Below are 22,544 nucleotides of genomic sequence, written 5' to 3' on the forward strand. Positions count from 1 at the left end.
TCTTACTAGCTTGATAAAGGTTTCTTTAGTGTAACAGGTCATCTGCTTCCCGGAAAAAAACAATGGCTGTAAGATAATAAGCTTGTTAGTGCAGAGGTTACGATCAGGGTTGGCTCCCTCTGTCAGCTGGGTTTAAACATCAAACCTCAGGAACAAGAAAAATAGAGTAGAAATTCTAGTTATTCATCACAGAACAACATCACTGCTGACCTGGGTGACCTTGCCGTGCAGCGCGACCCTCTGGGTACAGGGAATCACTTCTCTATCCCAGAAGTGCACCTCACTTAGGGTGGACTTCATGATTCCATGTGTCTTTCCTCAAGTGCCTTTTTTATTACTATTCCAGAAATTGTCTCTGGAGGTTATTGGAAGGATCTGCAAAAGTAACATGGAGGTCCTCTAAAGGTTGCTTTTGTAGAACCTTCAGAAAACCTCCAGGGAATGTTCACTGAAAGTTTTCTGAAGGTCACACTTCTAATGTTCTAGGAATGTTCTACAAACCTTCAGGAGAACTCCAGGAAATGTTCCCTGATGGTCCTCTAAGGGTTCTACAAAAGCAGCCTTCAATGTTCTACAAAATATGACCTTCGAGGAACCTTTAGAGAACCCTCTGTAAAGGTTACTATTTGCTGGGTTTGTCGCTGAACATGGTTTTAGTAGATATTTTTTAATTGATTTGAATTTTAAAAAGTTTCTTTTTTACATATTTGTTGACTATAATTTTTATTTTTGTTTGTTGTATGTTTGCATTCATTGACAGCATTGCAGCTTCTGTTTATGACCACTAACTATGACTATGACTCAGTTTTTTAACTCCTGATCAACAAATATATTACATAAAATAAAAACCTCAATTGCGTCTAATACCAGACAGAAAATAACTGTAAAGGAACAGAGTAAATTAGTTTATTTAATTGTAAATATGCAAGCTACAGTTTCATTTAATCTTTGCTGCGATATCAAAAGTAACCATTCATTGTTACCGTGTATGCCCTCTAGCGGTCAAACTGATTGACTACAGCAACGTAATAACACAAAAGTACTTCCGGTGTTTCCTTCATAATAAACATTGGCGCTTAGCTTTCAAATTACTGGCGACAGACGCCTCAGTGAGTTACATATTACAGCAAGTACCTTTTATTATATTTACATCTATCGCTTGTTCTGTACACGAAGAGTCTATAAGGAAGAATTATACAGCAAACAGAAGTCCCAATTTCACGCTCGTAACTAAGCTGTACTCCAGTCCACAAGGTGGCGATAATGCGCATTATTGATGCTGCCGATTGCCGTAAGAAGAAGAGAATACAGGAAGGGGTTTGTTTACTGGCTTCTGTTGGAGGCAGGTTTGGGATCCGAGACGTTCACTGAGGTTCGGCTCAGCGCTGTTTTGTGTTTTAATACCTTTATCACGCTTCAGATAGGCGCTGGCAAGATATAATGGGTGAGGTAAATTTACTTAACTTTAGCTCCGTGCAGCCCCAGCATTAGTAGTTACTGTAAGGACTCCGTCATTGTGGGACACCTATTGAAAGAAAGGGGTATTTAACTCTGCTTCACTATCAAAAAGGCAGCACGTCCTATATCATATCGCTGCGGCTGATTTAGAAACGACTACAACTCATTCATTAGTTCGGCAGCCTTTGTTTTATAAATATATAGAAAATACCAACTTTTTTACTATAAATCACTCCGAATTAACGTTGCAGCTCAGCCTGTAGTAAAATAGTTCTCTCGTGTTTTTTAACGCTTGTTTGAGGTCAGTAGATGAGTGTTAGTATCACGGTGATCTGCGCCAGCTTGTTTAGCTTTAATCTTCACCTTTCCCACAGTCACACGGGGTTTGGATGCAGGACTGTTGGATAGGATCGTATGCGGAGACTGGCGCCAAATTACATGATTTAGATATTGATTAATGGGGCCGCAGGTATCAAGAGGCATTAGATCTTTTAGGTGAAGGGTTGCTTATTGAGTGGTGGGTAACACTGGTGACAAGATTTGAATTTTGCTCACTGGTTGAGGTTTCTGTGATGTGAATTTGCTGCCATTTCTCTGCCTGCTGTCCTGCAGCAAAATGACTGAAGACGTGGTCCAAACAAATGGCAGTAAAACACTGCTTGTCCGCCACTTACCAGCGGAGCTCAGCAAGGAAGAGAAGGAGGACCTCCTGAAGTATTTCGGAGCCGAGTCAGTCAGGGTCTTCTCAAACAGGGGCCGGTTGGTAAGTGGCTCCTCACTGATGTTCTGTGAGCCATAGTTCACATCCTGACATTCATCTGAGTTGCGAGCCGGTCTGAACATGTTTGTCCATCTCCACAGAAACATGCAGCCTTTGCAGCATTTAGAAGTGAGAAGTCAGCAGCAAAGGTAGTAGGTTTATTTGAGACATCCTCTGATTTTTCTCTCACTTTGTCCTGTATGGTGCTCTTCAGTCCCCATAATGTCTCTTTTAGGCTCTTAGCAGGCTCCATCAGTTAGAGATTCTTGATCAGACACTCATTGTGGAGTTTGCAAAAGGCCAAGATCACATAACAGTATTAAGGGACCCACCAGTGTCTGAAAGGTAAGCTGTTTGAATAATCCTGGCCTGCACAGAATTTAAATATCAGGTCATTTTGTATTGAAAGGAATGGGCTGTTCACCTGTCTGTCAGATAGTTGCAGAGGATTGCATCCCTTGAAGTGGTCTGAACTTCCCCTCTGCTTTTCTACAGTGGTGAAAATGGCAAAGAAGAGAAGAAGAAGCAGGAGAGCAAACAGCCAAATATTCCCATCATAGAGACTGGTGTTTCGCCGAGTCTTGGGTAAGAATGAAAGCATGTCATCATGAAGCTGGTGTGACACGAGCAAAGGAAGCATTTTATTTTTATCGCTTGTTTTTTTTGTCTTTTTTTGGCTGATGTTATTCTCTAGTGCATTATTCATTAGATAAAATGTAGATTTCTAGTCTTGCCATTTTGTGAAGTTTAAAAAAAATCCCAAAACAACACTATATCACATTCTGCCTTTTGGTGACAGGCCCTGTCTCCCATTACCTGAAGTGTGTAAGTCATTACCTGCCCAAACTTTGCCTTATTCAATAAAATATGCATGTGTGACACATGTTCTCCAAACCCCGGTCAGAGTGTTGTCAGTTTGGCTATGCAGAAACTGCCTGGAGGCTGGCTGACAGTAAACCTGGATGAGAATCAGAGAGCTGTAGTTGGGAGCTGTCAAATGCCTTGTGTCCAATTAGATAGCCAGGCCGCCACTGAGCGCCTGACAGGCCGTCTGTCCTGCCAGTTGGTGGGACCAGGTGGTCTTTGATACCTTTCACTCCATTTCTGACAGTCTGTCTCGCTGCAGCTACAGCAACCAAGTCTCAGACTTAAGAGCTGCATATTCTAAGACTAGTCTGCACAAGAAATGTGCGGGAAAATGTTCTGTCTGGTCAGATGAGTTTTTTGCTTTAAGGTTTGGTCTGTTAGAGCTTGAAGAAAGGCTGGATTTGTAACAAACTGAGATGACCTGCACTTATTGGTTATATTCAGCATGAGTCAGCATTAAAGAGAGTATATTTCACATCTTTTGTATAGTAAAATTTGATTATTTTTTTAAAATTTTTATTATTTTCCCTTTATTTGCATCTTTTGAAGAGGAACTCTGATGTTCCTGTTTGCTGTTTTTCTCTGTTCTTTGGTTCATTTTATGGACTAAATAATGCATTCAGTGACAAATGTAAAAAAAAAAAAGGAAGTTAAAAAAGTTTAAAAAGGGGCTCTAAAATAATGAAGTGCTCTAATCATTTTGTTAATTCAACCTTTATGTCAGTAGAAAAGCTAGAACTCTATTTTGTACACATTGAAGTTTTGGAATTTGTTCTGTGGAATATTACATGCCAACAATTAAGAAAATGAGTACATTAATTTTGGTCTTTTTCTTTGTTATATCTCATTCTTTTTTATTATTTGGAAGCATAGTAATATAACAATAATAATGTCGTTAACATCATAATGCACATAATCATTACAGAGTTGAGACTAGAGGTACTTAAACTTTTTAATGGAAGGTCCAGAGTAGCGCCGTTATTTGAATTAACATTTACTGACTTGACTTTAAAGATTTTTAGCTTCTGTTTTCTTGCTGACTTTGACTTCACTGATACAGGACGTAATATAGATTTATTATGACAGCTGTGGCTGAAGACATTATGTGTTTGAGTTGTTTATTGTTCCTATTTTCTAACGCCTGGCCATTAATTAGTTAAGAGCAAAAAGGAACAGTTTGATCGTATTACACATTTCACATACATGCAAACTGCAACTTGGGTTGGCAGAGGCATTCTGTCCGTTGTTATTGGCGGACTGATGTTATCGGCTATTAGTTGTTTGCTAGTATCGGCCGGTGATATTACCAGCATTTCCAACAGCCGGTAAATGAAAATTTTAAAAAGTGAAGAAGAGATGGGAGGAAACACCCTTCAACTGTGTTATGAGTGTTGATGTTACATAGTTTGTCCACCAGAGGGCACTCTGCAACAACTAGCTGATCCAACTAAAGTCAAGTAAATAAATAACTACAAATGTCAGGGAAATCTTTTTGTGTTGAGTGTGTCTGAAAGAAAAAAATCATGGCCAATATATCAGAAAATCTAATTTTTAAATCACCAAATATCAGTATTGATCTTAAAAATCCTATATCGGTCGGGCTCTGCATTCAACCACAGGGCACTAATTCTGTTTACTGTCAATATTCTAATAACTGCAATTAAGAACCCTTCTTAACTTCTGGTAGCTTTTCAACTAAGTGGAGAAGTGGTGTTTAGGCTCAGTGCCGGAGACTTGCTGATGACAGATTTACAAAATCAAATCAAAATCAAATAATGAAGAAGGTGAATTAGATGGCTGTTAAGCTACCATTTCACACACCTCCTTAGCTCTAACTAAAAGATTGTTGTAGCCTAGCGGCAGAACACTCCCTACCTTCAGTCTTTGCTCATAAGGCTTGAGTATAGCTGAATTTGTTGACCCACGCTGTGTAGATTGGCACCTTAAGAAATTTATTTCCTCAGGACAAGCCTCGCTGTGCTGCCATGGCATGGCTTGTGCTTTTCATCTTAATGATAGGCTACCAAGCAAGAGGCAGCCCGCTGCCTGGGCCACATGCTGATGTGTCACAGTTGTTTTGACGTATAATCATGCGAAGAAGCTTATCCCATAGAAAGTGTTTAGTTTTTAGATATATTTGAGCAAGCAGACATTTGATTATCTTTGAACAGTGCACTAGCACATTCATGTGTGTTACATAATTGTCTGCTTGTCTCTGGCATCCTCTTGCTTTAACTTTTGACCACTTTTCTATGCAAAATTCATTCATTCTCAAGATGTTTGAGGTTTTACTTGCATGTACTGCCCGTTTCAAATCCCCTCACCACATTTCAGTGGGATTAAATCTGGGCTTTGACTAGACCATTCCACAACCTCCCCGTTTCTCCCGTCTAAACCATTTCTTGGTGGATTTGCTGGTGTTCTTAGGATCATCATCCAGTTCAAAGAGTCACTTCTGGTTCAGCTTTAACTCTTGGGGCAGATGGCCTAAAATTATCTTCAAGCATTTCTTGGTATGATGCAGAATTTCCAGTTGAATCAGTGACTGCAAGCTCCTCGCTCCAGAAGCAACCCCAAAAAACACGTTTTCTCCTCCATGATTCACAATTGGTATGAGGTTCTCCGCCTGAAAATGACTTTTCAGTACAAAGCACATTTTTCCAAAAGGTTGGGTCTTTTTTTTTCTGTTTGGTCATTGGCCAACCGCAGTTTAGCTGTTTCTGGGATTTCTTGGCTTGGGACCGGTTCCACCTGTCATTCCCTGAGCACACTCGGATCACTGGTGTCTAATCAGGATTCCAATTTTAGATTTGAAGGTGCGATAAATATAGACGTGCACATGCTTCTTTTCATTTGACTGCTCTGTGTATAGAAATTCTGAAAATGACTGAATTTGTTGCGTATATCACCTTTATCTCTATTCACTCATTTGAAATGGATGAAGTATTGCGTGTTCAAATCTATTCAGAAATTCAGTAGTTTCCACGCTAATTTCCATACATTCTTTTTTTCCTCGTGACTGCTTTCGATGCAGGGGTTATTGTATTTAAGGCAGAGAGTTGCAGCTTTAAAGTAACTCTTTTTCTCTCTTTCTCTCTCTCTCTCTCTCTCTCCTACAGGTTGACGTTTCAATCAAATCCCACTTTGAAATATTTATATCCACCACCCTCTAATGGCATTCTGACAAATATAACGCATGCCCTCATGAGTGTGCCAAAGTTTTATGTTCAAGTGAGTAAATACAGCTTCCTTTATTTCATTTCATTTTTTATTTTACCTTGATATGTAGATGCTGGCCGTAATAATGTCCCTTTAGTCACTTTAGGGAATCGGGAATTTGCACACACAAAAAAAACCAAAAAAAACATCAAATGTGACAGCGTTTCAAGTCCTTACATTTATATTGTAAAATAGGAATATGATTCTGGAATAAGTGTCCCAGAGGTTTTTGAACTGCATCCAGGCTCTTAAAGATCAAACAGCAAACATTTGCCTTTTAAATCTCAATTTGGGGAGCAAGTATTAATAATAAACCATAAGTGGGCGGCATGAGTTATGGGTTTAACATTTCCCTGGGAGCCGTGCTGCCTGGATTTTTAATTGCTGCTGTTTCCCGTGTTAACATCTTGGTGGTGCTAGTGTGTTTCAGAGAAGCTTGCCCAGTGCTCTGCTTCACCGTAGGTATCTCACTTGAGCCTCAATCTCACCTTGATCCTCGTATTTGTATGCAAAAGCCTGAAAATCTGTTTTACATATGGGGCCCGAGTTCCTGGCTGCCTGTTTGAGAGCGGCAATATATATTTATATTACCTGCCCCCTCCCCAGCTTGTGAGATGAATCTTTACTGTTCTCAAACTCCTATCTCCAACTATACAGGTACTCCATCTGATGAACAAGATGAATTTGCCATGTCCTTTTGGCCCAATCACAGCTAGACCACCCATGGTAAGCTTCTGTACACGATTACTGAATGCAAAATGTGGCTAAAGCTCTTTCCAGGTGGTTGAGATAGAAGTTAGTTGATAATAAAAGTGAAAACTTATGCTTTTGTAAAGAAGCAGGTGTTATGTTTTACAAAATATACTTGATGGATAAGGGGAAAACCTATAACCCCCCCCAAATACTAAGATCAAGATTGAAAGTTCGTCAGTGTAGAAACACCTGTTTTGTGTGGACCTTGTCAGCAAAATCTGATAAATGAATTAGGTGAAATGTATTCATTTAGGATTTCACATTTTCTTTGCAAAAATGCACATACAAATATATATAAATGTACTAATTAGTTTATTTATTCATTGTCACTTTTTGCACATGAAAACTTTCAGTATTTCATAACATGCTTTCAGATGCAAAAACTCTTTGGAATTACCAGCACTTCTTCACCGAGTACTCATAAAAGGTCTTCAGATCATGTTAGTCATAATTTCACACAGACACAGTCTGACTAAACTAATAACACACAAACATAAAAATAACACATTGAGTAATTATTTACATTCCAGGGTGGAAAAGATAAGTAAGCATGTGCTCTAACAACAGGAAGACAAAGTGGCTACAAATAGGACAAATTCAAGGCAGGTTGCTACTTTAGCTGAAGTGAAGTGGGCAAAGATCACACAAGAACACAGTGTGCGCAATTCTGTAAGAGGTTCTTTTTCACTCTGCAAGAGTGAAAAAGAACCCAAGGGTAACAGAAAAAACACCTGCAGAAGTCTCCTGGCAAACTTGTGAAATCCTTTTTCATGTGAGCACTTTAAAAAAACACCAAACAAACAAAAACCACACTGAAGAAGAATTGCATTAATGGAAGGACACCCCTAAGTGCAGTCTACAAAACACATTAATGCACCTTTTGAAGTTTGCAAAATAGGAAAATAAAAAATAATAAATCAACTGGCTGTTCCACAACAATTTGCAATCATTGAGGGAATAATAAATTTTACAGGAGAAATTTAAGCCAGATGTACCTGCCCTGAAGTTTAGGAGCGGCTCGGTGATGCAACAAGGCAGTGACAAAAAGGCACACAAGTAAATCAACAAAAGAATGAAAAAAGAAGAAAACTACCGAGCCAGATTTCTGACCTTTACTCGGTTTAGATTCCGTGGCATGACCCGAGGAATGGTGTTTAATTGAGACCTCCGAGAAATATTGATGGACTGAAAGAGTTTTATAAAGCAGAATGGTTTAAAAAGACTCCAAAAATCATTTGGAAGTGTCAGAAGCAGCTAAAGGAAAGGTCTGATGGAGGTTGTTGCTGCTAGAGGGTCTGTTAATTATTAAAGTCAGGAGTTCACTTGTCTTTTCCAGCCTGCACCGTCAGTGATTACACACACTGTGTTCAATAAAGGCATGAAAAGTAAAACAGTGTGTGTGTGTTTTATTAGTTTAGTTGGACTTTTTGTCTATACATGTTAGCTAAGATCACACTAGATATTAAGAGTAATCATTTCAAAGTCCTTATGGAAAGGTTCATAAACTGTATGCGTGGCATGTATTGGACGTCACAACATCTCACTTGTATGAGCCGTGAGAGAGGCAGGGGGAGACTTTTATTCACCCGAACAGCCACCACACATGCTAGTTTGTGCAAAAATAGCAGCGACAAAGAACCTCTTTAATGTATTTTTAAGTAAATAGAGAATTTACATTTAAGTGTATGTAACTGACATGCGTGTGATGGTTCAGATGTATAGTAGTGTTGTTCAATTTTCAAGAAAATGTCAGTGTTCAAAATGTCAAAACCATAAAGAAAAAGATATTAATAGGGTCTGGAGGGAGGGGTCAGCTCTGCTAATGGTTTCCTTTTTTTCCCTCTGATGTGTTGTATGAGCCATTTCTGCTGTGTGCCCATTTTCTTACATTTTATTAGGCTAAAAATGAGAAATTAATCACCAGGTTGATCAACTATAATAATAATTGTTAGTTTTATTATTGTAAAGTCTTCTCCTTTGACCTTGTAAAAGCCCAGAATATTGTGATTTAATTTAAAGTCACAATCAGCCATCACTCCTGCCATTTGTATGCTAAGCCATGTCATTTTGTTTCCTGCAGTTTGAACTCCTGCCTCCTGCTCCACCCATCCCCATGCCTCCTCCCTTCCCTCCCGATTACCCCCCTCTACCAGAGGAGGAGATGGAAATGAGCAGTGAGGAAGAATCGGAGTATGAGAGTGGAGATGACGAAGACAAAGAGAGGTGAGGAGAAGATAAAGAGTGTAACACAAACACTATTTTGAGACAATCAAACTGGCTTTCAAATAGTTTTGCACCTTATAATAGCTACCAGTCAAGCCAGTGTATCAGCTTATCATTCATCAGTAGTAACATTTTTAGAGATAGGAGCGACTTTTAGGGGAGCCTTTTGTAGCAGAATTAGTTGCAAGTGTGTGTGGAGACTTTTATATTTGTATCTCATTCCCTGTCATTTTTTTTAAGTATGCATGCGGAGATCCACAAATCTGTAAATGCATATGTCGATATTAATGCCTGAAGACAAAGTATTTTGGTCTAAGTGCTGAAAATACAGACAAGTCATTAGTTGAAACTCAGACAGATTGTATGCCCCTTTTTTTTTTTTTTTTTTTTTTGACATTCAAATTTGGCTCCACTTCAGATCTAGCGACAAGTGACAAAATAAAAGGCCAAACATGATTCTTTGAACCTCACATTGAGGGTATTCACCAGGTGCGGGTGGAATCATACTGGCATGGTTTGGGTCACTGCCAGTTGATATAAAGTTGGTCTGAGTGACCACCTTTATCCTGTGATGAAACATTTTGGTCCTGATGGGAGTGGTAGCTTACAGAATAGCAGTGTCCCTATTGTTAGGGTCTGAGGACTCACTGAATGGTCTGATGAGTGAAAAACTGATGTGAATCATATGTTGTGGCCTTTGCGGTCACCAGGTCTCCTCCCAGTTGACCACCTATGGGAGATTTTAGACTGATGTGTTAGAAGGCAATCTCCACCAAAGTGATGTCCCAACCCTGCAGCTGAGCTCCAGTCTTGGAAAAATCAATGAATGATCCAATGATCCTTCTACACATCTGCACACTTGCAAGTCTGAATATAGATTTGGAGATATTTTTTTTTAAACATTTCTTAATCTGATTACATATGCAGGTTCAGACACATTTGCAAACGTGTGATACATGTATTAGTTTCATAGGTCTGAAAGGAAATCTTTTAAATTCCAGTGTATGGATATATTTTTTTTTGACCGAGTTAAACAATTTTCCGTCTTATTCCCTATGCCTGGTTTATTTCAGGATTGTTCGTCTGATGGGCCTGGTCAACCAAGCATGCAAAAGACCCTTGAGACCAAAAACAGCTTCAAAAAGAAAGAAGCCCAAGATCAAGGATCTACTCTATGCTCCCAAACCAGACTCTCAGAGGTAGATCAAAGGCACTCATGCATGTCACAGTCCTCACGCATAGCTCATCTCAAGACAGTATTCATAAGCAGCTAAAAACAGAGGACAGAAACCTCCAGACAATAAGTCTTCCTCATAAACACAGCCTTGTGCGGCTTGGAGACTTATTGTTTCAGCATCACACACACACACGCACTCCCTTAATGATAGACCACACACTCTGTTACTAAACTATAAATACACACATACACACAGTCTCCTGGCCACACGGTTGTGGACTGGGAAATATCTCTGGTTGACCAGAACAAAATATGCTGAACCATAAGGAGCTCAGGAGCCAGTTTTATTGTAGGTTATTTTTAGAGATTGCTATTGAGGGCAGTGATGATTGTCTCTGTTGTCCTCAGTGCTCCAGCGCTGCAGCCCTCGGATGTGTTTGAGCAGCCCCACCCCGGCGGTCCGAGGAAAATCGAATTCCGCATTTCAGCTCCAGATGTGGTAGCTGTTGTTGAAGGAAGTAGGCCAGGTCAGCCTGATGACGACGAAGGCAAAGGTAATCCTCCCCCCTGTGATTTCTACTGTCAATTACGTTGACTGGTTTAACTTGATTTGGCTTTTTTGTTGAGTCCAAACTGATGTCTCAATTTTCTGCTGAAGATCAACAGATATTCAGTTTGCAGTAATATAAAGAGGAAACAAGGAGCTCGACCTTTGAGAGGTTTAGAGTGGTTAATCGGTTGTAGAAATTCACGGCGGTGTGATTTTTAGAGCTGACCAAAGCGAGGATGCTGTTGTTGAAGGGTGAAAAATAACCACTTCACAGAAATAGTAAAAGAAAGCACGTAATGGAATTGAGACTTTTTGTCCCAGTTATTAAAATTGTTTGAAATTAATGAACTTTTTTATTTTAGCTTGAGTAATGACTTTGCAAAGAAGCAACTTAACAGGAGTTACTCTTTGAACAGGAACTTGGACAAGAAGTCGTCCACCAGCAACAAATAGCTCGCAAGATCCTAATTTTGTGTTTAGTGATGCACAAGACATAAAAGCTTGAGGCATAGTCTATGATCAATGTAACATAATATGATTAAAGGATTAAAGGACGACAAGGATAATTTCACCCAGTAAATTGTATGTTTTAAATTATTTAAATGTTAAGGTACTTAAAATACTTGTTTGCAGTCCAATCCAAATGGCTTAGATGTATTTATAAATATCATTATCAGAATTAAGATATTTATTTATGTATTCATGCCAGAGCTATTGAGCTCTCATTAAATTACTAATAAACTCTATAAAGACATAGATGCTCTAAAAGTGAATTTAAATGCAGACAAACCAGAAAGATTATGTGGCAGATACACATCAGGTGGATTACATGATGGCAAAGAAATAGAGGGAACTCTTCATCACTGTAGTTAGCTGTAGCTAAATATTATTTAAGCTTTGCCATGAAACATGAAATTTAACTGAGCGTCTGTTTAATGATTTATTTATTTATTTTTTTTAAATTAACAGCACATTTCACATTTGCATAAGTAGCGTGTGTTTCAATATAGGGTTATTGACGACTTTGAGTAACAGCAGCAAGGAGAATTATATGATGATGCAATGTTAATTAGTCAGCTGCCAGTGTTGATTAGTTAGCTACGCTTCGCTACTAATGCATGGATAAAGCATGATAGTCTGCTGAAAGCTGTAAGATCATTTCAGTAAATGGTAAACTGGAAGTGATGATCAGGGGATTAACGCTGTGGTACAGATAGTAAATGGACTGGCACTTTTTCAGTTATTTTTTTGGGAGAGGACTGGGGATCGAACCACTAACCTTGTTACATCCCTAGCATGCGAGAAATAAAGGCTAAGTTGTATTAAGTAATACAGAAAGCTACTGTTATAGCTACTTTTAAGATAAATCTGACCAATGCTATAGTCTCCAAACATATTACAAAAACTTTAAAGACGATAGGTTTGCTTATTTCCTTCTGTGGAGGAAAGGTAGTGTAAGGATTTAGTTCTTACTATTCATCATGTTTATTATCACATTGATGCAGGAGGTGTTTTGATGTTCCTATTGACATAAGTTAAAGCCGCAGCATGGGTGAAGTCAGAGCCGAGTCTTACACAGCAGTATATCACAGAAGAAACTCCCACCAAAAAGGTTTAACCATTATCTGTATGAGCAAATGTCATTGAGGGCACAGTCTGTGTTACTTGTCAGCTGTGCAGTTCCCTGTTTGCCTTATCTCCCTTCTCTCTAGCTACAACTTCACTCTCTGGCAAGTCTCTGCGAAATAAAATAGATCTCAAAGTCAAACACAAAAGATTTCCTAAAGGCAGGGGAAAGATAAACTATGACAGGTGGCTTTTTGGATTAGTCTTGTTTTGGGGAAGTGGAGGTGTGGGATCCGATAAACAAGCCATTTAAATGAAAAGGGGAGGTGGGGGGTAGATAAGGAGGAGGATAATTTTGAAAGCAGTGATCTAGTTCTCTCTGCAGAGAGTGTATCAGAAAAGCTCCCCAACGCTTCTTGCTCTAGTGCACACACACACATATACCTTATGTGGATGACAAGCCCCCCCTCCCGGATTTGTAGAGGCTCACTGCTCTTAGTAATTCCATCTACAACATGTGTGTGTGCATTCATGCGCTCCTCAAAAGAGTTATCCTTCCAACTGCCTTTCAAACTCGTGTTTGCAAAACAGGAGGGAATTTTGATTACAGTTCTTTATTTCGCATAGACTGAATGTGCTCGTGTTTACTCGTCTTCCAGTCATCAGCGCCACCAATTTTCACCTTTCACATTTTATTTTGTATTTGTTGTATTAAACCCTGATAAAAGAAGCTTTATTTACAACTCAGATTATAGTGATTCCACAGTGAGAAATTTAAATATCAATATGTTAAACTAATTGTGACCAAGAGGATTTGCTTCCCGCCTCCCATCCCGAGCTTGTGTTGTTTACTGAAGAGGATAAACATTTTGGAAGTGATTATTTCGCCATCTGCTACTGGTAAACACTTTGAAAACTTCAACTGTGCTAGAGGGAGTGTGTCATCCTCCTGTTTGATACCATAAAGCAGTTCAGCAGATCTAACTTGGTGGCACATGAAAAATACATGCATAATTAATATAACAATCTGATACACAGGTTTTTAACATGCTACACCTTTCTCCTTTAACTTCCTCCGTTCAAGTGGATCAGAGCGAGATCACCCCCAGCAGCAATCAGGAGGAAGCAGAGGCTAAAGGCTTTGGGAAGCTTTACTTCAGCACTCAGGCATCAAAGCAGCAGGAGGAGCACGATGACAACGAGCAGGATCTCATGTCAGATGTCATCTCTAGGAAGGAGCTAGAGAAAGGACGGCTGTCAAGAGATGGTAAATATAATACAGAAAAATGTGACAGATTAAAGGGAAAACCAACATAAAGTCTCTCAGTAAGGGGTTGTGCCACCACATACTACCAGCTTCAGTGCACCCTGGCATGGATTCTAAGTCTTTGTAGGAATGAAACACCCTTTATTGGTGTTCTAATTATGTTGGTGGAGAGTGCTGTTTAGCGTGTGGGTTGAAATCTTTAGTATGTGTCTAATTGGGTTGTGATCTGGTGACTGCAAAGGCCATAGGATATAAGTCACATCATTTTCATACCCATCAAATCATTCATCAGTCAGTCAGCCCTTGTTCCCTGCTCTCGGATGTGGATAATCACAGTAGAAATAGCTCTTCATAGAGTAAAAATGAGCATTTAACACAAGGTCTCACTGCTGACTCACAGCGGAAAAGTTACTTGGTTTGAATGCCAACTTATCTTGTCACGATCTAGTGATTTGATACAGGGCAAAAGAACACAAAGCAGGCAACAGATTTTTCTAAATCAATAAGAAACATTAAAAAGTGTTGGAAGGCACAGGTTTTAGGTTAGGTGCATTTTTACAGTAATCTTTTTGTTTTTGGTTTTTCCTCAGTAACAGTTTGTTCTGTTTGTGCTGTATATTGCAAATAGTACAGTAGCTCCATCAGGTTCCAAAAGTGTGTAGTTTCCATTTTAAAGAGCTGTAATATATTCCGATTCCCTCTTTTGTTTAGATGGAAGAACAGTAGAAGCAGTAGATACTTTGAAATACATATTAGCATAAACTGTCAGTTAGCTGAGAGGCATCATGGCTAAGCATAAAAAAAAGAAGTGCAAATTGTGGAAAAAGCTGCCTTGAAAGTCTTCAGAGAAAGAGGAACTGGTGGTAAATATGGAACATAATTTTCTTCTGGCATTGCAAAACTCTGCCTCTAACCAGCTTCTACTAACGGTGACTGTCTAATATTATACTCGTGCTATTTTTTGAATGCAAAATGTTTTCAGTCCCATTGACGCAGTCCGCCTTTATAAACATTGGTTCTAAAGGGCTCAATGAATTTGAACTTGATACTGTAATACTTGGTGTAGGCTCCATACTGTAGTGGTTTACACATTCGCTTAGCAAGCAAAAGATCACCGGAAATACAGATCCCCTTTGGAGGACAGTTTTTGTGCTTCTAGGGTTGCGTCAGGAAGGACATCTAGCATAAAACTGCCAAATCAAACATGTGGAGCTACCCGCTGCGGTGACCCCTTGTGGCAAGGGAAGCAGCCAAAGTTGTTGTATTATTTACAATTTATCCAGTGATTTACTGAGAACTGTCAACCTCATTTTTAGGTCTGCTTAGCTTTACAGGGCATTCCAGGACAAATTCAGCTTCAGGGCAGAGACACTTTCAAATGCTGTCATTCTTTGTTGGCATGATAGCAAATATAACCCTTCTCTTTAGCAAATAGCTACACTATGTAACTAATACTTTGCGAGAAAGACTATTGTCCTTTCTTAGCCTCACTTTCTGACACCTCATTCAGGTATGTTTTTACAAACACACATGCACCAAGCTATGTCCAATTACAGTCAAAAACAAGTTCACACATGTAATCATTGCTTTAAGGTCTTGGAGAAATTCAAAGTCTAGTTCTTTCTCCATTCTGTCTTAAATAAAACATTGAGCGGATGGTATTGAGTTGCGACGACTTTGAATTTATTTAAATTTTTGGTATAGGCATCTCTGTGATCCTTTGTACCTGTTTTTTGAAATTCACCTTGCATCAAGGCACCCCCCCTCCTTCTCTCTTTTAAAACAGAGATAAAAAGGATGTCTGTGTTTAAAAATTATGAACCTGGCGAGCCAACCTGCAGACTATACGTGAAGAACATTGCAAAGCAAGTGGAGGAGAAGGTAGGTCCAATTTTAGCTCTTGGCACACTTTTATATGGTTGTCTGGTTTACTGGACTTCTCTTTCACAGATGTCTATGACCCTCCTGTATATTTGAGTGACACAGCATCAGTTATCTTCAAAAATTTCTTCTCACAGCAGCACCATGATAGCTGCACTATTGCTAAGCTTAAACCATTCATGGACTGATGTGTTTCCAGTGATGGTGTTGCACACCTGCTCCAGCCTTACTGTTCTTCAGCTAGTGCTGTTGCCAAATAATGACAGTTGCTTGGGCTACAATTAACAGATACCACTACCTCATAAAACGTGTTCTTGCAATGTGTTATAACAGGGTGATGTCATTCATTGCCACTGTTTGGCTCTGTGCTTCCTGGCAAAATAGTGATATTTCTTCCCTTACACTCGATACACAAACTGTTAGGTGAATTCATAGGCCTTCCTTTCTAGGATTGTTAGCCATAGCTCACAGCTATGACTAACAATCCTAGTGAAGGTGGCGGCAAAAGTGCTCTCCATGTGTCTGGGCTCACCTGAAGGTCAGGCTGCCTTAACCTCCACTAATAACTCTGTGTTGAGCGGATTTATCCAATAAGCTACTTTTCTACCTTCTAGATCACAGTGGGGAGACCCAGTTATGTGCGAAGCAGATGTGTCATCAATATTATGTGTTAAGATTTATTACATTTTGTAACGATGTGTTACAAAAATATAAAATCATTATCTGTTTGTCTCATTTTTCTTCCAGGACCTGAAATACATCTATGGGAGATACATTAACCCTTTGTCAGAAGAGGAGAGAAACATGTATGTTAACATCAATTTTCTTTATCATATCTTTACTTCTTCTTATTAACACAACTTGTGAGCCCCCCCCCCCCCCCCCCCCCCGTTTCTCTTCATGAGCTATTTTTTGACTTTAGCAATTTGTCACTTTCTCCTGAGAGTTTTTAGTTATTCATGCTGACTGTGTCTTGTGTTATTAATAAGTACCTAAACTGATGTAGAGATCACGAGGGACGTTTTTATGTTTGTGCATCAGCAGTACTTCAAATGAATATTCTACCTGAGTCATCAAACCGAGCTTATGTTGAGGACAGACTCTGAACACAGATTCAGCTGATAAGAAGGAGCTCTGTCAGCCAATCAGTTTTTCAGTTTAGTAACTTGCTTTTCAATTATGATTTGTTTATTGGCTTTTTTGGAGTTTACTACAATATGTGATTTAAATTAGTGAATTAAGACCTCGATTAAGAGTTCTGTCTTACACAGTTGGTGCTCTTTGGGACTCAAGTGAAAGAGAACACACGTAACTTTCCTTGTAAAATTTGATCTTAAATGTTAGTCTAGCTAAATAAACAGCACAGCTGCTGTCGTTAGACTTCAGTTACGTTCATTCTTTGTCATATTTTTGTTTTATGATGCGCAGAATGTTTTCAACTGGTGAAATAGGCCTGGACTGCAGGCACCTGGACTCTTCTACTGTAAAGCCATGGCATTGTAATCGATGTGGTGTGCAGTTTAGCATTGCCTTGCTGAAATATGCAAAAGATGTCTGGATGGGAGCATACATTGCGCTTAAACCTGTCTATACCTTTCAGTATTGAAATTGCCTTTCCAGAATTCCATAAGCACTAATGTACCTCCATACCATCAAAGGTGCAGGCTTTTGAGCTGAGCACTGATAACAAGCTGGATGGTCCCTCTCCTCTTTAGTTTGGAGGATTTGGCGTCCATGTTTTTCAAAAAGAATTTAAAATTTCAATTTGTCTGATCACAGAACAGTTTTCCACTTTTGCCTCAGTCCATTTTAAATGAGCTTTGACCCAGAGTAGGCAGTGACCTTTCTGGCTCACGTTTACATATGGCTTCTTCTTTGCGTGATCGAGCTTTAACCTACATTTGTGGATGGCATGGTTCGGTGTTCCTGTGCACATGCAGAAATTTCCATGACAGAATCATGCCTGTTTTTAATGCAGTGCCATCTGAGGACCTCAAGAATACAGTCATCCAATATTGATTTTTCAGCCATGAAATGCGGAGATTTCTCCAGATTCTCAGAATCTGTTGATGGTATTTCGTACTGTTGATTTTGAAATCTTCAACATCTTCACAATTTTTATGTTGAGGAACATTATCCTGAAATTGTTCCACAATTGGTGAAGCTCTGCCCATTGTTACTTCTGAGAGACTCTGCCTCTGTAAGATGCTCTTTTTATACCCAGTCATGTTGCTGGCTTGTTGCCAATTAACCCAATTAGTTGCAAAATGTTCCTTCAGCTGTTTTTAGTGAGCTGTGTTGCAACTACCAAATTCAAAATATGCTAATATTAAAATCTTACATTTTCTCCGTTCAAATGTTTGATTTGCTTTTTATGCTCTTTTGTGAATACAATATGGGTTTATGAGATTTGTATATCATTGCATTCTGTTTTTATTTACAATTTGCACAGTATCCAGGTTTTTTTGGAATTGGGATGAATGTAACTTATTTCAATAAAATTAAAATATAAGACAGTAAAACTGATCTCTAATAGAGTAGGGTAAACTTGAATGGAGGTTGAAAGGGCTGTCAGCTGTCTGCAGCTGCTCAGTCACAGTCAGCGTCGACTTGTTGCCTCTAAATTTCTTTGTGATCACGTATTTTTAAATTGTTAATGTGTGATCACACAGCTGTTTGTCATTAGCATGTACTTATTGATTAAGTCAACCTTTAAAATAATGATTTAGTCAACTAGCTTTTCTGTCCATCTGCTTACCTGATGTTGCCAAATGATTAGAAATAAAGAAGAGAGATTCAGTTCTTCAGGTTACACTGTGTGCACAGGTCTCTATAAAACACTGCTGGACAGACCTGACGTTTTCACAGGAAAATGGTAGCGTAGTTGGACAGTAGAGCATGCTGCCTAATATTTTGGTAAAAGATTGCACTTCAGTATAGAGTTTCAATTATTCTGTGGTCTAAATAGCTACTCAGTCGAATCATTTAATTGGAAGAAAAACCTGCAGGTTGCTGGGTCTCACTAACACATGACCGACAGCTGCTGTTTCATGAGCTCGCAGTGGTAGATAACATTTTCCTTTTGTAATGCTGAAAAGCCAGAGCTTAACGTTGAGTCGGCCAGGCCACGAGCTTTGAATGATAATGATGTGTCCTTATTCCTGTTCCATAGGTTTGACATTGTGTTAATGAAGGAGGGGCGGATGAAAGGGCAGGCCTTTGTGGGACTCCCCAGTGTGCAGAGTGCAGAGAAAGCCCTGCAGGAAACCAACGGCTACGTACTCTATGACAAGCCTCTGGTTGTTGTATCCTTTTTGTCAAATGAAACAAAGACAAAGTGTAAATTCAGGTTGCACTGATATTTAGTAGGATTTAGTTCATTGGTGTGTAAGGCTTGATTTACAAGCAGATGTATATAAAGTTCACTGTAACTATATTTTTAAATACCCATAAGAATGCACACTAATGTCTAAATCATTATAATTATAGAATAGGCAAAAACATAGGGCAAATAGAAGGAAATGAATCTAAGGTAGCTATGACATGTATGTGAACATACAGAAAGTGGTACAGACATTAAGGGGCAGTTGAGAGATGAGTTATCATGGGGGGGCACTCCCTTTGACAGATGTGGTTTTGGCTTTGGTCCTTGGTACCTTCAGGAGGATACCGTCTAATTTCTGGCAGCTCTGAGGCACCACCTGTTTTTCTTCCCCTTTACAGACATAACCGTGCATCCACTTTTGAACTTGTCTAATGGAACAGGGCTATTGATTTTGATGGTGTTTTAATGTGCATCCCGCAGCCAATTAGCTGGGCGACAGCATGTTAGACTTTCAGCTTAAAGAATGAACTGAGAGGTCTGCGGCATAATTAACTTCAGGTGTTGCCCTGCATTTAGCTGTATTATTTGCAGGTAAAAAAGAAAAAGTAACATTTTTGTCTGTCAGTTTCAATTCAGTCTTATTCATATTTATAGTAATTTAGCCACTGCGTAACTAGTTTTGCAAAATGAAGCTCTTTGGGCTTTGTATGTCAGAAGATATTAATATGAGATAGGATATACTTTATCTATTCCAAAAGGTGGGAAATTATTGTGTTACAGAAGCCAAAGTGGGAGAAACAACCTTGCTCAATAAAATAAATCCATATCAAAAAACAAAATAGCTCAGAAAGCTAAAGAAACATTCAGTGGGAGCTTATTAAAGTAGAATATAAAAAAGGCAAAATCTCAATGAGTCAAAACCTGAATATAATATAAAGATAATATAAAGATATTATCTACACCTGTCCTGAAACAGTTGTTAGACAGTGTATTCTGCTGCCTGTCCAATAAACTGAGAAAGTGGGCTGGGAAATCGTATTATCCACAGCCATAGTTATTTCGATGTCCTCTTGGTTGATGGAGGAATCAAAACACTGTCCGAACTCAAACAGCAGTCAGAGAAATTAGCTTGGCCAACAGTCTTTCAGTTGAAATTGCAACTTTGTTACCTTTTACCTGGCTTTAGATTGCAGTGCTGCATTACTTACCTCTGTTTGCTTACCTCTGTGTCAGTCACAGCTGCTTGACTGTTTGTGACTGCATTTATTGGTTTCTCTTCTAAGTAGTTGGATGAGAAGATTGACATAACTTTCATGTCTGTATGAAAAAAATTAATTTGAAGGTGGAGGCTGCAGCCAGTAAGCTTAGCTTAGCATAAAGACTGGAAGTTAAGGGCCTACCAGGTAAACAGGTAGTATAAACAGTTGCCTCACTTTTCCACTATTCAGTCGTCATGCGAAGCTAAGTGGCCGCTGGCTTCACAAATAAGCTTGGGGTCAGTGTTCTCATCCAACTCTGAGCAATAGAAGCAAAATTCCAAAATGTGATTTTATAATAATAATTTTTATTAGATAATTAGTGCTTTACTCTGAGAAATGTTTCTTGGATTGGCTAGTTTGCTTAAAAAGGTTGTAAAAAGTATTCTAAGTTTATATTTGATAGTTTTTGGGCTTTTTTTAAGTCAATTTGCAGGAGCAGAAAGTGAGTTGAGGTTCATTCAGTACAATATCTGTTTACCTGAGACTGCAGTATGGCGCTCACCACTGACTCCTCAAAGAGCTGCAAAATTAGCGAGCGGGAAAAAAACACAGTATAAAATCCTCACTCATTGGAGTCTATGAAGTTTATTAGCAGAAAACGGTACAGTCACAGTCTTCCACACATTTGGGTCTTCTCTCTTTATTTAACCTGTCACACAAGGTGAGCAGTTTATCAGGCTGTATGATTGGCAAATTATGTCCCCGAGTAAGTGAGGCAACCTCAAGAAACCAAGAGACCCAAACTCTTATAAGGTCAATTTTGGCCAGAAGTCTTCTGGCATTTATGAACAAATAGCTGAGACCTTTTCTCAGATTAAATTCATACGAGGCACCGAGTGTCACAAGGAAGAAGGCCGATGTGGCCTAAAGCTGCTCTGTGCAAGTTCAGAAATAAATTGCACTATATGACTATGAGGTAATTAATGAATCTCTAATTATGGAACTTCTCAGTGAAGTTTTGGATTTGGTGAAAATTTCCTGTTGGTGTATTACAATTATAGAAAAGAATCTGCATGTTTAGAATTCCACTAGCCATGAGTGGCAGTATATTTGTTGCTCCAAACCTTAACTTTAAATTCTCAGCAATTTGCTAGATCTGCAAGACCAAAACAGGACAACACAGATACCAAGAGAGGACCAAAACAGCGATGAGCTCTACAGGTGAGCACGACGCTCAAGCATTTAAAGTGTTTCCAAAAGAGAACGTCAGAATGATTTGTAATTTCTCATTATGCCACTGTATGCATAGAACAAGCCTTATATTTATTGTAATGGTGTTTTTGCTTCACAATTATGTTTACACTTTATCTATTCAAGATACCAAGGCTTGATATTGTGGCCCAGCAGAACCATGTGTATCCTTATTTTGTCATATCCTTTTGGAAAAACAAAAGGGGGGGGGGGGGGGGGGGCAGTTTAATTGTAGATGTTGTAGCACAACTGCATCTTGAAACAGCACTATATGTGTTGTAGTATACATTTATTGTTTGTTTCTTTTTCTAGCCTATTGTATCTTATTTTATCTAAAATGTTTTCTTTTTATTTTAGCACAGACTTTATAACCAGATGCTATTTTGGAATCTTAAACTTCTTTATTGATTTCTGCCCTTTTGACTGAATTTCAGGTGGAGGTCATCAGAGATTTTCTTCCTTTCTTAAGTCAGTAAATAAAATATTTTATTAAAATAACTTTTGTCATGTTTTATTCCAATCATAGCCTCAAACACATGTCAGCATTTGTGGGTACACTTCAGTCAAACTCTTATAACTGATTATCTTTAGTCCCAAACTTGAAGTCCTGTCAGCCAAGTAAATACAGACTGGGGAAGCTATATGAGATCGAGATTGGCTCTGAAGCAGATGGTAGGCTGTCAAAACAGTGGGGGGAAAAAAAAAAAAAGCTCACAGTCCTGAAGAGACAGCAAACAAACCAAACAGACTGCAGTCTGTGGAAAATTGCTGGGACTGGGTTAGCTTACCTTTACAATCTCTGGCTGGCTCCATCTGTGTGATTATAGAGAGTAAACCATGGAGGGTGAACTTCTCCCCCTCAGCAGCCATCATATCGAAAGATTTGGAAATAAAATTGTTTTTTGTCCTTTAGGTATAACCAATACTGGAAGTGTACTTCAGTGCACGTCAATCACAAAGTTTGTGATGTCGCTGATGATTTAGGCATCTAAAGAGGATAAACCATTAATTTGTTGATGTGAGATACTGTCCTTATGTTAAGTTTTCC

General features: G+C 38.9%; 1 protein-coding gene across 3 annotated transcripts; it reads left to right on the plus strand.

The window, feature by feature from the left end:
• The first annotated feature begins 1,255 nt into the window (after positions 1–1,255).
• On the plus strand, positions 1,256–21,949 carry rnpc3 (RNA-binding region (RNP1, RRM) containing 3). 3 transcript variants are annotated; one of them, XM_030756780.1, is made up of 16 exons: positions 1,256–1,372; positions 2,071–2,221; positions 2,320–2,367; positions 2,454–2,563; positions 2,714–2,803; positions 6,205–6,316; positions 6,962–7,030; positions 9,138–9,280; positions 10,354–10,479; positions 10,866–11,011; positions 13,658–13,840; positions 15,627–15,721; positions 16,469–16,527; positions 18,894–19,026; positions 21,389–21,466; positions 21,623–21,948. In XM_030756780.1, the coding sequence occupies exons 2-15, from the start codon at positions 2,075–2,077 to the stop codon at positions 21,455–21,457; spliced, it is 1,530 nt and encodes a 509-aa protein (XP_030612640.1). In that variant the 5' UTR covers positions 1,256–1,372; positions 2,071–2,074; the 3' UTR covers positions 21,458–21,466; positions 21,623–21,948. The 3 variants fall into 3 exon arrangements, with proteins under 3 accessions (XP_030612640.1, XP_030612641.1, XP_030612643.1); XM_030756781.1 differs by having other exon boundaries at positions 1,329–1,444; positions 21,623–21,949; XM_030756783.1 differs by having other exon boundaries at positions 1,342–1,449; positions 21,623–21,949.
• Positions 21,950–22,544: the final 595 nt, after the last annotated feature.

The sequence above is a fragment of the Archocentrus centrarchus genome, chromosome 20 (genome assembly GCF_007364275.1).
Source record: "Archocentrus centrarchus isolate MPI-CPG fArcCen1 chromosome 20, fArcCen1, whole genome shotgun sequence".
Classification (NCBI taxonomy): Eukaryota; Metazoa; Chordata; class Actinopteri; order Cichliformes; family Cichlidae; genus Archocentrus; species Archocentrus centrarchus.